Source organism: Elgaria multicarinata, chromosome 21, assembly GCF_023053635.1.
Source record: "Elgaria multicarinata webbii isolate HBS135686 ecotype San Diego chromosome 21, rElgMul1.1.pri, whole genome shotgun sequence".
Classification (NCBI taxonomy): domain Eukaryota; kingdom Metazoa; phylum Chordata; class Lepidosauria; order Squamata; family Anguidae; genus Elgaria; species Elgaria multicarinata.
The window spans coordinates 1,357,535-1,369,061 of record NC_086191.1 but is presented as its reverse complement, the minus strand read 5'-3'; the positions used below and the strand labels follow the sequence as shown (position 1 = coordinate 1,369,061).

Sequence of the window (11,527 nt, the reverse complement as noted above, 5' to 3'; positions counted from 1 at the left end):
TGGTCTTCTGTCCTTCGGGCCTAGCTGCGTCCCTCCCTTTCCCTTTCTCTGGCAATTTTAGGTCCCTCCAGCGCAAATCCAACAGGCTGACCTCCCCTTCGCCAGTTTAGTGCTTTATTAGCTATTCCATTGATTTCAATATATTGGGTATTATGCACTGCTCGGGGTGTGTGTGTGTGTGTGTATGTGCACACATGTGCATTCATTCACACCAACATAATACACACTGAGATTTCGCTCCCCATATTTTGGACCCTCCTTGGTGGCACAGCTAGCGGGGTGTCAGGACAAGAACCTGCACTTCAAAATTTGCTACTACACCACTGGATGGGAGAGAGTTGGGTTCAGGTGGCAGAACAGAGAGGGGCTCCAAAGCTCCGGCACCTACTTGCAGAGAGCGCGAGGCCAACCCCACCGGTAGCCAGGCACACTTCTGGCACGGCGCTTTGATTCTGCACCGGCACCCGCATTAAGGCAAGAGAGCAGATGCAATGCAACAGACACACAGGTTTGCTGTGTACGACTGAGAGGCTCACGTCAGGCTCCTTGCTCACAATGTTGCTCAGCGGTTCCTGAGGAAAGTATCCGGCTGCAGTCCAAAGAAGCACGCAAAAAGGGGGGGGGGGCGCAGAAAAGGTCCCCTCACCCCACTGTAGTGCCACATTGGAATTGAGTTTTTTTTAAAACCACCCACTTCTCATTCAACAACAGCCCGTTTCCTGCCCATTCCCCTCCAGCCTGAGAGGTCTTCCTCCGCCCTGCAGTCTTCTGCTTAAACCTCCTCTCCTGGAGCCATTCCTTGAGCTACGAGGAAAGGACAGGCAAGACTGCTGGGATCCAGCCGGGAGCACGGGAAGGAGGCCAGAGGCTGCCCTCAGAGCTTCCCTCCCGACTGCCCACCTGCACGGGGTACTGTGGCTCACACCGGTCCAGCAATCGAACCAGGGCCCGCCCAGGGCCTAGTGTTGGTGTCGCTGGGGATGCTGGAGGAAAACGTTCCCTGCCTTTCCCAGGGACATTCCCGGCACGGCCATCTAGACGTGCCCTAGACACAAGGTCACCCCCTAAGCGGATCCTTGTGTCTTCCAAACTTTCCCTGAGGCGCGAACCTGAAAATTAACGAACTGAACTGGAGCCTCCCTCCGCGCCTGTGCAGTAAGTCAAGGAGAAGGCGTTGGAGCTGCAGAGGCGGCTGGAACCATTGTGGGCCCAGAAAGGGAATTCCCTGCCAATGGACCGGGGGGAGGGGCTTGTGTGCTTTTGCAGTGGGGGAAGCTCCGTGGCACAATGTCACTGTGGGGCTGCTGCTGCAGCTGGAGCTCGGTGGGGTGGGGGAGTGAACTCCCGGTCTGGGCTGGAGGCAAAATCCCCAAACCTACCTGATGTGTCAGCGAGGAATTCAAGTCAACAGCCCATGAAGGGCGTCGGGGGCCAGGCCTGGAAGCAGAAAACTGGTCCCGGGACTGCAATAAAGGCACTGCACCTCCTGTGCCACTCAGCTCACCTGCCCTGAGCCCTCAAAGGCGACCCCCAAACACCCGCCACCCTGGTCGCACGAAGCCTCTTCAGCAGCAGCGTCTCCTGGCTCCCCCTGCCCCGGGCTGCTTCTGGCTGCCACTTTTTCCAAGGCACATCCGGCTAGTTCTGACCCACACCTGCTCACTCTTTGCACCCTCAAAGTGCCACCAAAGAACAATACAGTACATAAAATGTCAACGCAGTAGCATTTATATTGGCTATTACAACATAGCAGTTGCGGGGAGGGAACACCAGCTGCAACGCAAGCAGAGCATGTCAGCGGGGCGGGGAGGGGGTCCTAAAGGTGTCGTCGTCGTCGTCTTCTTCTTACTGGGCAGCGGCCCAGCCCCAGCTGCTGACTACCTTTTCTAATAAAGCAGGATATGAAATGCTAGTTTCCAAAGTAAGGTGTTCTCCATTTTTAAGCCAAACATTCTTCGAAGCAAAAGCCAAGAGGGGCGTCGAACGCCTGTGATTTGACAGCATACAAAATGTTTGCATCACTTGTTTGTGAGGGGGGGCGGGGCGGGGCGGTTGGTCACTGTCTCCTAGAAGGTCGTCAGCATGAATTAAAAGACAACCTGAACGACCTTACATGGGATTAAATATGGTGAATTTCTTGTCTAGGAAATCAAACTGAAATTAATTAGAAACTACGAACAGTAACAATAATAAAAAATCTCCCATCCGTATTCAAAATGTAAACAAGGCTTAACTCTGACTTGAGACAGCCTCTAGAAGGGTCAAGCCAGTTCACCTCAAGGGTGTCTTGGCAACTGTGGCTTGAGGCTGCTGTTAACCGAGGGCATAAGTGTAATTCCATCTTTTTCAGATCCCACAGAGAGAGATTAAGTGCAAAAAACCCCAAGGGGAACAGGGCCTTAACTCTGAGGGACGTATTTCCTTTTACAAACGGAAAGCTTTGGTATTCAAAGAATATATACACACACACACACCCCTATCTAAAGACATATTGAACTATAACATTTTTTAAAATTCTCTTTTTGGCAAAAATAACTCAACCTCTTTGGCTTGGTTCTTTTTTTTTTCTTTTTTTGTTACAGAAAAAAGATTTTTCTTGAAAAAACCCTGAAGCATCATTTAGCATTTGTATGTGTGTATATATATATATATATTATAATAATAATAAAGTATAAATTCCTGCTGTAGAAAATAGCTCTTTATAAATGTTTCTTTCTTTCCCCCTGCTCACATGGAGAGGAAGTCGCTTCATAGAACAGGGGCAGTGAGCAGATCAGGGAACGTCAAAAGGGTTACATGATGCTGCAATTCTGAGGACCCTGCAGGGGAAAGAGAGGAGGAGAAAGAGGTGTTGATTCCTGTCCAGTACTTTGGATCCTGGTCAAAATGCTGAGAAGCAAGTAGTGATCCACCTATGCAGAAAGAGGCGGACCACACAATCGAGGAGGCGAGATTTAACCAACGCATTTGGGGCCTTTTCGTTCAGAAAAGATGACAAAAGGCATTTCTACAGGATGCTTTTATCTCGCAACTTTACCAAAGCTTCTGCTTCCAGATTCTTTGTAGAAGTAAGATTGGCTCCTTTATAAGAGCTTCTTTCTGGGGGGTTTCTTTCTCTGTCCCTCAATATATTTCATTATACAGCTATATTAGGTGGCACGGTGGTATAGTAGAATTGCTCAAATACATGGAGCCTTTCATTAGGATACTCCAGACTTTCCTCAATTTAAAAAAATCTCGTGATCACGATTGCAAAGCCTGGGAGACACCCTGGAGGAGGATGATCTCATGTAAAGGACCCACAGACTACAGTCATGAGCACACAATTAAACCCTTGTGTAGAAAAGATCTAAGGAGGGACATGATGAAGGATACTACAGACTTTCCTCAATTTAAAACATCCCATGATCATGGTTGCAAAGCCTGGGAGACACCCTGGAGGAGGATGATCTCATGTAAAGGACCCTCAAACTACAGTCATGAGCACACAATAAAACCCTTGTGTAGAAAGTATCTAAGGAGGGACATAGAATCATAGAATAGCAGAGTTGGAAGGGGCCTACAAGGCCATTGAGTCCAACCCCCTGCTCAATGCAGGAATCCACCCTAAAGCATCCCTGACAGATAGTTGTCCAGCTGCCTCTTGAAGGCCTCTAGTGTGGGAGAGCCAACAACCTCCCTAGGTAACTGGTTCCATTGTCGTACTGCTCTAACAGTCAGGAAGTTTTTCCTGATGTCCAGCTGGAATCTGGCTCCCTTTAACTTGAACCCAACATGATGAAGGATTAGAAAGTTATGCATGGTGAGGAATGAGTAGAGGAAATGCACCTCCTGCTCATCATACTGAACGTTTGGGTCACCCAATGAAAGTGGTTGGTGTGAGATTCAGAACAGAGAATCCCCCAGCAATGAGGCTCACACCTGGCCCCTCCCCACACGCCTATAGGGAAAAAAATAAAGAACAGTAATGAAAGGGCACGATGAATGTCCCATCTAGATTAGCCCTTAAATCACTGAAAAAAGTGGAAGTGGTGATCTCTTTTTTTTTAAAAAAAGGAGCCACATGCTGGGAATGGTGATAGCAGGGAATGGTGTGGATCCAGGGTCAGTCAAACTTAGAGCAGATGCATTGAAATGTTCCGGCTGGACATCAGGAAAAACTTCCTGACTGTTAGAGCAGTGCGACAATGGAATCAGTTGCCTGGTGAGGTTGTGGGCTCTCCCACCCTAGAGGCCTTCAAGAGGCAGCTGGACAACCATCTGTCAGGGATGCTTTAGGGTGGATTCCTGCACTGAGCAGGGGGTTGGACTCGATGGCCTTGGAGGCCCCTTCCAACTCTGCTATTCTATGATTCTATGAAATAGGCCGACTCCAAGCCAGACTTCAGCCCAGCGCCGGGGACTTTATTTCTTACCCAGAAAGCCCGGGGCTTTTACCACCAGGTAAGAGACCATTCGAGATGCTGCCATTTAACATTGCCTTGCTGAGCAAGAACTGCATCCGTTGTGATAGAGGGTGGAAGCCCTTGAACCCTGAAGCGGAGGTTCGACTTGGTGGAGCTGCCTAAGATCTGAGAGCTTTCGGAAGCCTTGGTGAGAAGCTCAGATATTTGATGCTACATTTGATTCTTCCCAATTTAGTCCACTGGGTGTATATTCCTGGGGTCTCTGAGACAGTCCGCGTACCTCAAACAGCTGCCAAGATTTCACATGGCCCTAAGCCCTCCTCCTCCACCACCACCACCACCAGTGGAAGGAGAGATGCACATAACTGGCACAGAGCTTTCACTGCACAATTGTCTGGTTTTGTTCCTTTACAAGGAGGCAGCTGGCTAATCGTTTTCGGGGGGTGGGGAACCTCAGAGGCCTTTTGTAACCTTCATGAATTCTCAGTATGGGACAGACATTCACTGCCCTACTATGGCCTTGTGGGGATCTGCTTACACAAGGCACGAGCACAGACCGCTTGCCAGGCAAATCAGACAAACACAGGCATCAGTCGTGGCTGGGCCCCAGGGACCCCGGGGACACTCCACTCCTTCCAGTACTCATCGCTTGTGGAGAGGAGCCGCTGCCTTCATGTCCTACTTGCGCCACTCCTGGAGTCAACTCATAGGAGCGGGATGCTGGATTAGACGGAGCTTTGGTCTGACTCGGCCGGCTCATAAATACCTAACACACAGCTTGCACTTAGCAGCCTAGGAAGCTGCCTAACAGAGCCAGACCCTGGGTCCACCTAGGCCAGTACTGTTGACACGGAATGGCAGCAGCGGCTCCCCAGGGTTTCAAGCAGGCATTTCCCAGCCCTTCCTGGAGATGCCGCCAGGGATCGAACCGGCGACCTTCTGCCTGCAAAGCATGGGCTCTTCCGCCACTGAGCCACCAGCCGACTTGGGCAGGAGCTCGCCGCTCCCGGGTGTCGGTGTACGGAGGACCAACTCAAAGGTCCATCTGGGGGACGAGGACCATTTGCTTGAGGACACTAAGACCTTTACATGCGTCAAGCTCAGCAGGACACGCTGCGCCCAGCACGGGATGCACAGAGAGATTTTGACCTGGGGGTGCGCGTGCTTTCCTTCCAAGTTGGTTTAGTCCAGCTATTTTCAAACTTTCCCACTACAGGGATCCTTTGCACATCTGCGTGGCACAGAGGGTTCGAAGGCTCAGGCCCAGTTCCCACATGGTGCTGGCAAGGCAGGCTGGATCACACCACTGATCCAGATCAACTGGATCCACACTGGACAGCAGTCTCAGCAGGCAGGCAGGGCCTCCGTGCTCACCATGACTGACAGCAAGCCATGGGGGCCTCTTTGAGTTTTAATCCACATCTGCACACAGATGCAGGTGGGCTCCAACTCTCATCAGCCTCAGCAGGCATGCCCAAGGGTCATAGATGATGGGAGTCGTAGTCCAACAACATGCGGGGAGCCTCAGCTGCCCCAGCGCTGCTGGAAAGCCCAGAATGCTGACTGCCCTGCCGTGCGAGTCATCTAATAAGGCAGGCAGGTAGAGCCGAGGCCTCCCGAGCAATGCGCCTCCCCTGCCTCCCCCAGGGAAGCCCTGGCCCACAGCGGAGCACTGACCTGCTGGCGTGGGCTGGAATTGCCCAGGATGTAGGACCTGGGCAGCAGGCTCTCCCCAAGGCCGGTGCCGCCGGTACGGTAGCTGCGTGTGATGGTGAGGCTGGAAGAGGAGGAGCCAGAAGACATGGTGCTGGTGGCGGCGGCGGCGGCGGCGTTGGTGCCACCAGCCGCCTTCTCCGCCGGCTGCCCACAGCTGCCGCACAGGACAGTGCGGGAACGGAGGTTGTACTCGCCCGGGTCACCGGAAGCGCTGCAGTGGCTCTGGAGGAGAAGGCAGAGAGATCAGCAACCCAACATGTGCAGAGGTGGAACCGCCCCGTCACGGGAGGCCCCGGAACCTTAGTCCTAGCAAGAGATGGACGCGATCCCCACTGCCCTGCCCAGGTGCGCTCGGAATGGTACTGGTATCTCTGTAGTCTACTACTGGCTGGCACACTTCCCACCTTCGCACTGCATTGCTCCTGATGACGACACTGGTGGTTTAAAAGAAAGTACTCTGGGATACAATTCTATCATGCTAAAATGAAATGGACGTGAGGTTAAATGCAAATTTGCACTTAATGTGTTTTATTTATTTATTTACAATATTTATATTCCACTCAATTATCTAACACAGATTCCAGAGCGGTGAAAAGCAAATTAAAACTGTTCAATTTAAAAACAAAGGAACCAGAAAAACAGCAGCCTCGTGTTGGCGCCTGCCTGACCTCCAGGAGCAGAAAGTTCCACAGAGAAGGGGCCGCTACACTCATGTTATCCTGGTTGTATTTTTATATTGTATTTTATATCATGTTCTTATACTTTTTGTTTTATACTTTGAATGGTTTTAATTTTTGTGAACCGCCCAGGGAGCGTCAGCTGTTGGGCGGTATAGAAATGCAATAAATAAATAAATGAATAAATAAATAAAGGCTCTTCTCCTGGTGGGTTCCAGTCAGGCCATATGTGCAAATGTGGGGTGGGGGGAAGGAGAGGGGCTATAATCCTCAGAACTGCGGCAGGAGGGGTAGGGGAGCTTAAGACTTCCTTTCTGTGCTGCCCTGGGGTAAATCCCTCCTCTCAAGGTGCTATTTGCAGCTTCAAATGAGTTATTTTCTTCAGGACCACAGCAGGAGAAGAAAGGGCTAAACTCCCCTCCCTGAGAAGCCCAATGATTCTCAGCCACACACGCACAGTTGAGGCTATTTGCATTTTTAAAAAATGAACACATCAAATACAAAGACATATCGAGGTCTAGTTTGGGCCACCGAAGCACATGTTGACGGCTCCAACTGTTCCCATTTAGCAGGAACAGCCTCGTTTCCGGCCTCCTGTTCTGAGTAAAACATCCCCCCACCCCCTTGCTGGTCCCTATTTTGTCTTTTGGAGTGATGGTGGAGGTGCATTTTAGATTCCGGTCGGTGCGCCCTGGAAGCCTTCAGGTTCCAACGCTTTTCTCCTGTTTCTCGGCATTCAATACCTCAATGGGAGGTGGGTGCCTGGGGCATCGCTTCCACCTCCCGAAAGCTGCCTACACCTAGATAGGAAACGTGGCTGTAAGCCCATCGCTAGGGGGCTCCACGGGCTAAGACACCGTCCCACGAAACTCACGTGGTGGTGGTGGCGGTGGTGGACGCCATCTTCGTCATCCTCCTCTTCATCATCATCGACAATCATCGTGCGCACCAGCTTCCTCATGGCCACTTCCTGCAGAGAGGGAGAGCGGAACGGAAGAAGCGACGTCACACAGGGGCAGCTATTTGCCCAGCCAGCTCGGCTGGAAGGATTTATGCATGAGTGGCAGCCAGGCAGAGCAGGGAGGGAGAAAGAGGGGGGCAAGAGGGCTGTGGACTGTAGTCTGGGTCCTGAGAAGAGCTCCTGGGCAGAATTACCGCCATCTCTTAAATGTCTAAAAACAAAGTGCTGCATAGCATAAGGGCCTATGATCCAAACCAGGGGTGGGAGAAACCCTGGCCTGAGGACCAGATGCTGACAGTGGAAGTTCTTGGTCCATCCCACGAGTTTATTCTACAGGCTGCCTCCCCCATGTTCCCTCCAGCTCTGTGCAAGAAGCCCACACTCTTATCTCCAATCACTGACTGGAGATAAAAGCTTGGATTTCCCAAGAGAAACAACCACGTCTACTCAGGAGGTAAAAGCACTGGAGCTTACTCCCTGAGTAGACATGCATAGAATTAAGCTGTGGCTTGTGTGCCTCATGGTTTTAATTTCTGTGAACTGCCCAGAGAGCTTCGGCTATTGGGCAGTAAAGACATGCAATAAATAAATAAATAAATACTTGGTGGGAAAATCACCAAACTGGTCTGAATTCCATCTGGCCCTGCCTACTTTGCTTTGCCCCACCTACCCTCTGGTACCCGTAGCCCACCCACTGCTGGAATTATGCCCCTCAGAGACCCTTCCCGAACTGGAATCCAGTCCCAAAAACATTTGCCACGCCGTGATCTAAATACAAACAGAAAAGGAGACAAACAGAGGAAGAAACAGCAACGAGGCAGACGTCCAGCTGCTCCAGCAGACGGCCCCACTCCCTTTCCCGCCTCCCGCTTTGCCCAGGGCCCCCACATGTAGGCGGCCTTCTTGGCTTCGCGACGGACGAGCTGTTCCATACCAGCCACATCCACCCCTGAGCCTCAGCCGCAACGGGCCTTACCTCTCCGGTGTTGGTGAGGAGAGCAGTGCGCAAGCTGTCCCCAGATCCCCACGAGCTTTGGTTCTTCCACACCATATCAGTGGGAGGGTTATGGGTCACGCCAGCACCAGAGGCCCAGATCTTAAAGGGGGCAGAGGGACGGGGAGAGGGAAAGGAGCAGAGAAAAACCATCATGGAACGTCACGCTCACACAACAGCACAGCCTGTCTCTGGGGTGTCCGATGTGGTGCCGCCTCTCACTGCTCAGCAAGCTCTGGATTTTTATTCCACTTCTTGCCGTTTTTAATTTTTGTAAATGGAGAAGTCTGGCCCTGCTGCCCCCAAGCGCCGTCGTTCCTTGGGTTCAAACGAACGGTTTTGGAGCTCAGGCCTCCGCCTTGTCCACAGGGCACTTCCCCCCCCCTTCTTTTTTTTCCCCCTTTTAGCCTCACCGGTTGGCCTTCTGGGAAGTGAGTGTTTTGTGACCAGCCATGCCCGCCATGGCAGCCGTTTTAGGAACTGGCAGCCATTTTGTGGGAGCGCCCGTGACAGTGTCTCGACATTCCAAACGTACCCCTGACCCAAAAGAGCTGGGGGTGCCTGCTGACTGTATCTGCACACCGCAGGAGTTCCTGGGGAGGTCTGTCCATTTTCACTGCACCCTTCACACAAGACTCACAGCTACTCACCGTAACCAGCTGCCCAGCCTTCAAGGTGAACTTTGGGGGGAACCTATAGCAGACGGGGGCCTCCTCTCCGTTCTGGCGCTTGATCTGCCAGTTCCCCAAAGACTGGTCCTGGGGGGGGGGGGGGGAGAAAACAGAAGGAGGTTGTTGCAAGGATGAGGGAGGAAGCAGCAGCCAGGCACCTCTCCACCGTGCCTGGGTCCAGCTGAGAGCCCCCTCCCTCCTGCTGTCAACTGTAACTGCTGAACTTTACAACTAAGATTGTAGTGCCTGAATTTGCTTTCCTTTTCCCCCTCCTCCTCCTCCCTCCCAATCCCCTTTCCTTTTGTGTCATGTCTTTTAGATTGTAAGCCTGTGGGCAGGGACTGTCAAGAAATACTTTTGTAAGCCGCCGTGAGAGCCTTTTTTGGCTGAATGGCGGCATAAAAATCCTTAAATAATAATAATAATAATAAGGATCCCCCGGCTACACCAGTCCTCCTCAGAGGAGCTGCCATCTCCCAGGAAGAGACGCGGGGTGGACCGGGCTCCCTCTGGACCAGGCCGTTCCGTCCTCTCGTTTCCTTCCACTGGGACCCACCTCAAGCAACCCCACCACCCTCCTCTGTCTGTGAGGGCACCTAAACAAGCGGCCTCTCCATGACCAGCCAGCCCATCGCTCCAGGAGCAGGGAAGATCTCATTAACTCCTCATCATCAGTTTCAGCTCTAAACTTTCATTTGGCCTGATGAGGAGTTCTGTGAAGCCTGAAAGTTCGCGAACCTAAGTCAGACGACTGACTGGTCCACCGAGACCTCTCAGCTTCTTTCACCTTAGGGTCATCTGAACACCGTTCCCCGACCTCTTCGCATATCCGGAAGACCCACCTCGTTGGACTTGTTCCTCAGACGGACAAACCTCCCTTCCAGGTCGACCTCCTCCACGGCCACACGGCCGCTGGTCCTGGCATGGTGGGAGAAGCTGGTGCGGCTCTCGCCGTCCTCCAGTTTCCTCTTCTTGGAGGAGCCTTGCATGGAGGAGTGGGAGATGCGGGTCCGGGTGCCGCTCTTTTGGGAAGAGGGGCTCGGGGAGAGGCGCAGCCTGGGAGAGGGAGAGAGGAAGGGGCAGCAGGGCTGAGCAGCCGCCCTCCGCAGAGGCAGGGCTGAGCGCGGCTTCCCTGCACCGTCCGTCCGGGAGCACCACACCCCGGGGGGCTTCTGGCTGAGCACGGAGTGAGGTGCACTCACGGGGCCCCGGCCTCAGGTGTGAGAAGCTGCTGCCACTGCTGCTGCTGTTGCCGCCAGGCCCTCTCTCCTGATTAAAGAGGCACTCGCCCCAAAAGGCGAGTGCAGGTCCAGGGCAGGCTCCCAACTCCAGCCCTGTGCTTTCCCTCACACACTAAGCGGGGCTCCTCCCAGCCAGACAGAGAGAGAGAGAGAGAGGAGAGATGCTCCCTCTAGGCCAGTAGTCGTGAACTAGTCCAGACCCAAGGCCCACCTCGGACTCCCGACCTGCAACGTGGGACCTACTTTCACAACTGCTCAACCCATCTGGACTTACCCACCTCTCGTGACCCACCACCGCTCTAGGCCACAGCTCCCCCCCCCCCGCCCTCCAGGCCACCCCTCCTTCTGGGCCCAGCCCTGCGCCCACCTCTCCTCCTCGCCCTCCAGGAGTTTGCGGTAGGCGTTGATCTCCATGTCCAGGGCCAGTTTGATATCCAGCAGCTCCTGGTACTCGTCCAGCTGTTGCTGCATGCGGGCCCGCATCTCGGCCATCTCCCGCTCCTTCTCGGCCATGATCCGGCGGCTGGTGTCACGCTCCCGGGCAAGGGTGTCCTCCAAGTCACGCAGTTTCGCCTCCTTGGCAGAGAGCTGGGGAGGAAACGCAACAGAGGCGGTGGCCAATGAATAGGAGGGATTAGATCCAGGCTCCACACAGAGGCTGAGCCATCCCGAGCCGAAACGACGGATGGCGTCCTCTGCAGCAGCAATGGAGACGTCCACTGGAAATACCAGGGTCTCACAAGGGGGGCATCTTGAAACAGAGGGCTGGGGAGGAAAGAGTGCTTCACTCAAATGCCTTAGAGTTAAGTGGATAGCACTTAGGTGCACTGCAGAGCACCACGTGCTATTGGGGGCGTACAC

General features: G+C 53.2%; 1 protein-coding gene across 1 annotated transcript in view; it reads right to left on the bottom strand.

Moving 5' to 3' along the window:
* Positions 1-1,712: 1,712 nt before the first annotated feature.
* LMNA (lamin A/C) overlaps positions 1,713-11,527 on the bottom strand; it is a 53,792-nt gene continuing 43,977 nt past the window's right edge. Inside the window, exons 6-12 of the mRNA XM_063146146.1 lie at positions 11,034-11,254; positions 10,268-10,481; positions 9,405-9,512; positions 8,737-8,856; positions 7,674-7,769; positions 6,084-6,344; positions 1,713-2,819 (exon numbers count right to left, since the gene is read on the bottom strand). Of these exons, the coding sequence (XP_063002216.1) occupies positions 2,793-2,819; positions 6,084-6,344; positions 7,674-7,769; positions 8,737-8,856; positions 9,405-9,512; positions 10,268-10,481; positions 11,034-11,254 (1,047 nt within the window). The 3' untranslated portion in view covers positions 1,713-2,792. The remainder of the gene's footprint in view (positions 2,820-6,083; positions 6,345-7,673; positions 7,770-8,736; positions 8,857-9,404; positions 9,513-10,267; positions 10,482-11,033; positions 11,255-11,527) is intronic.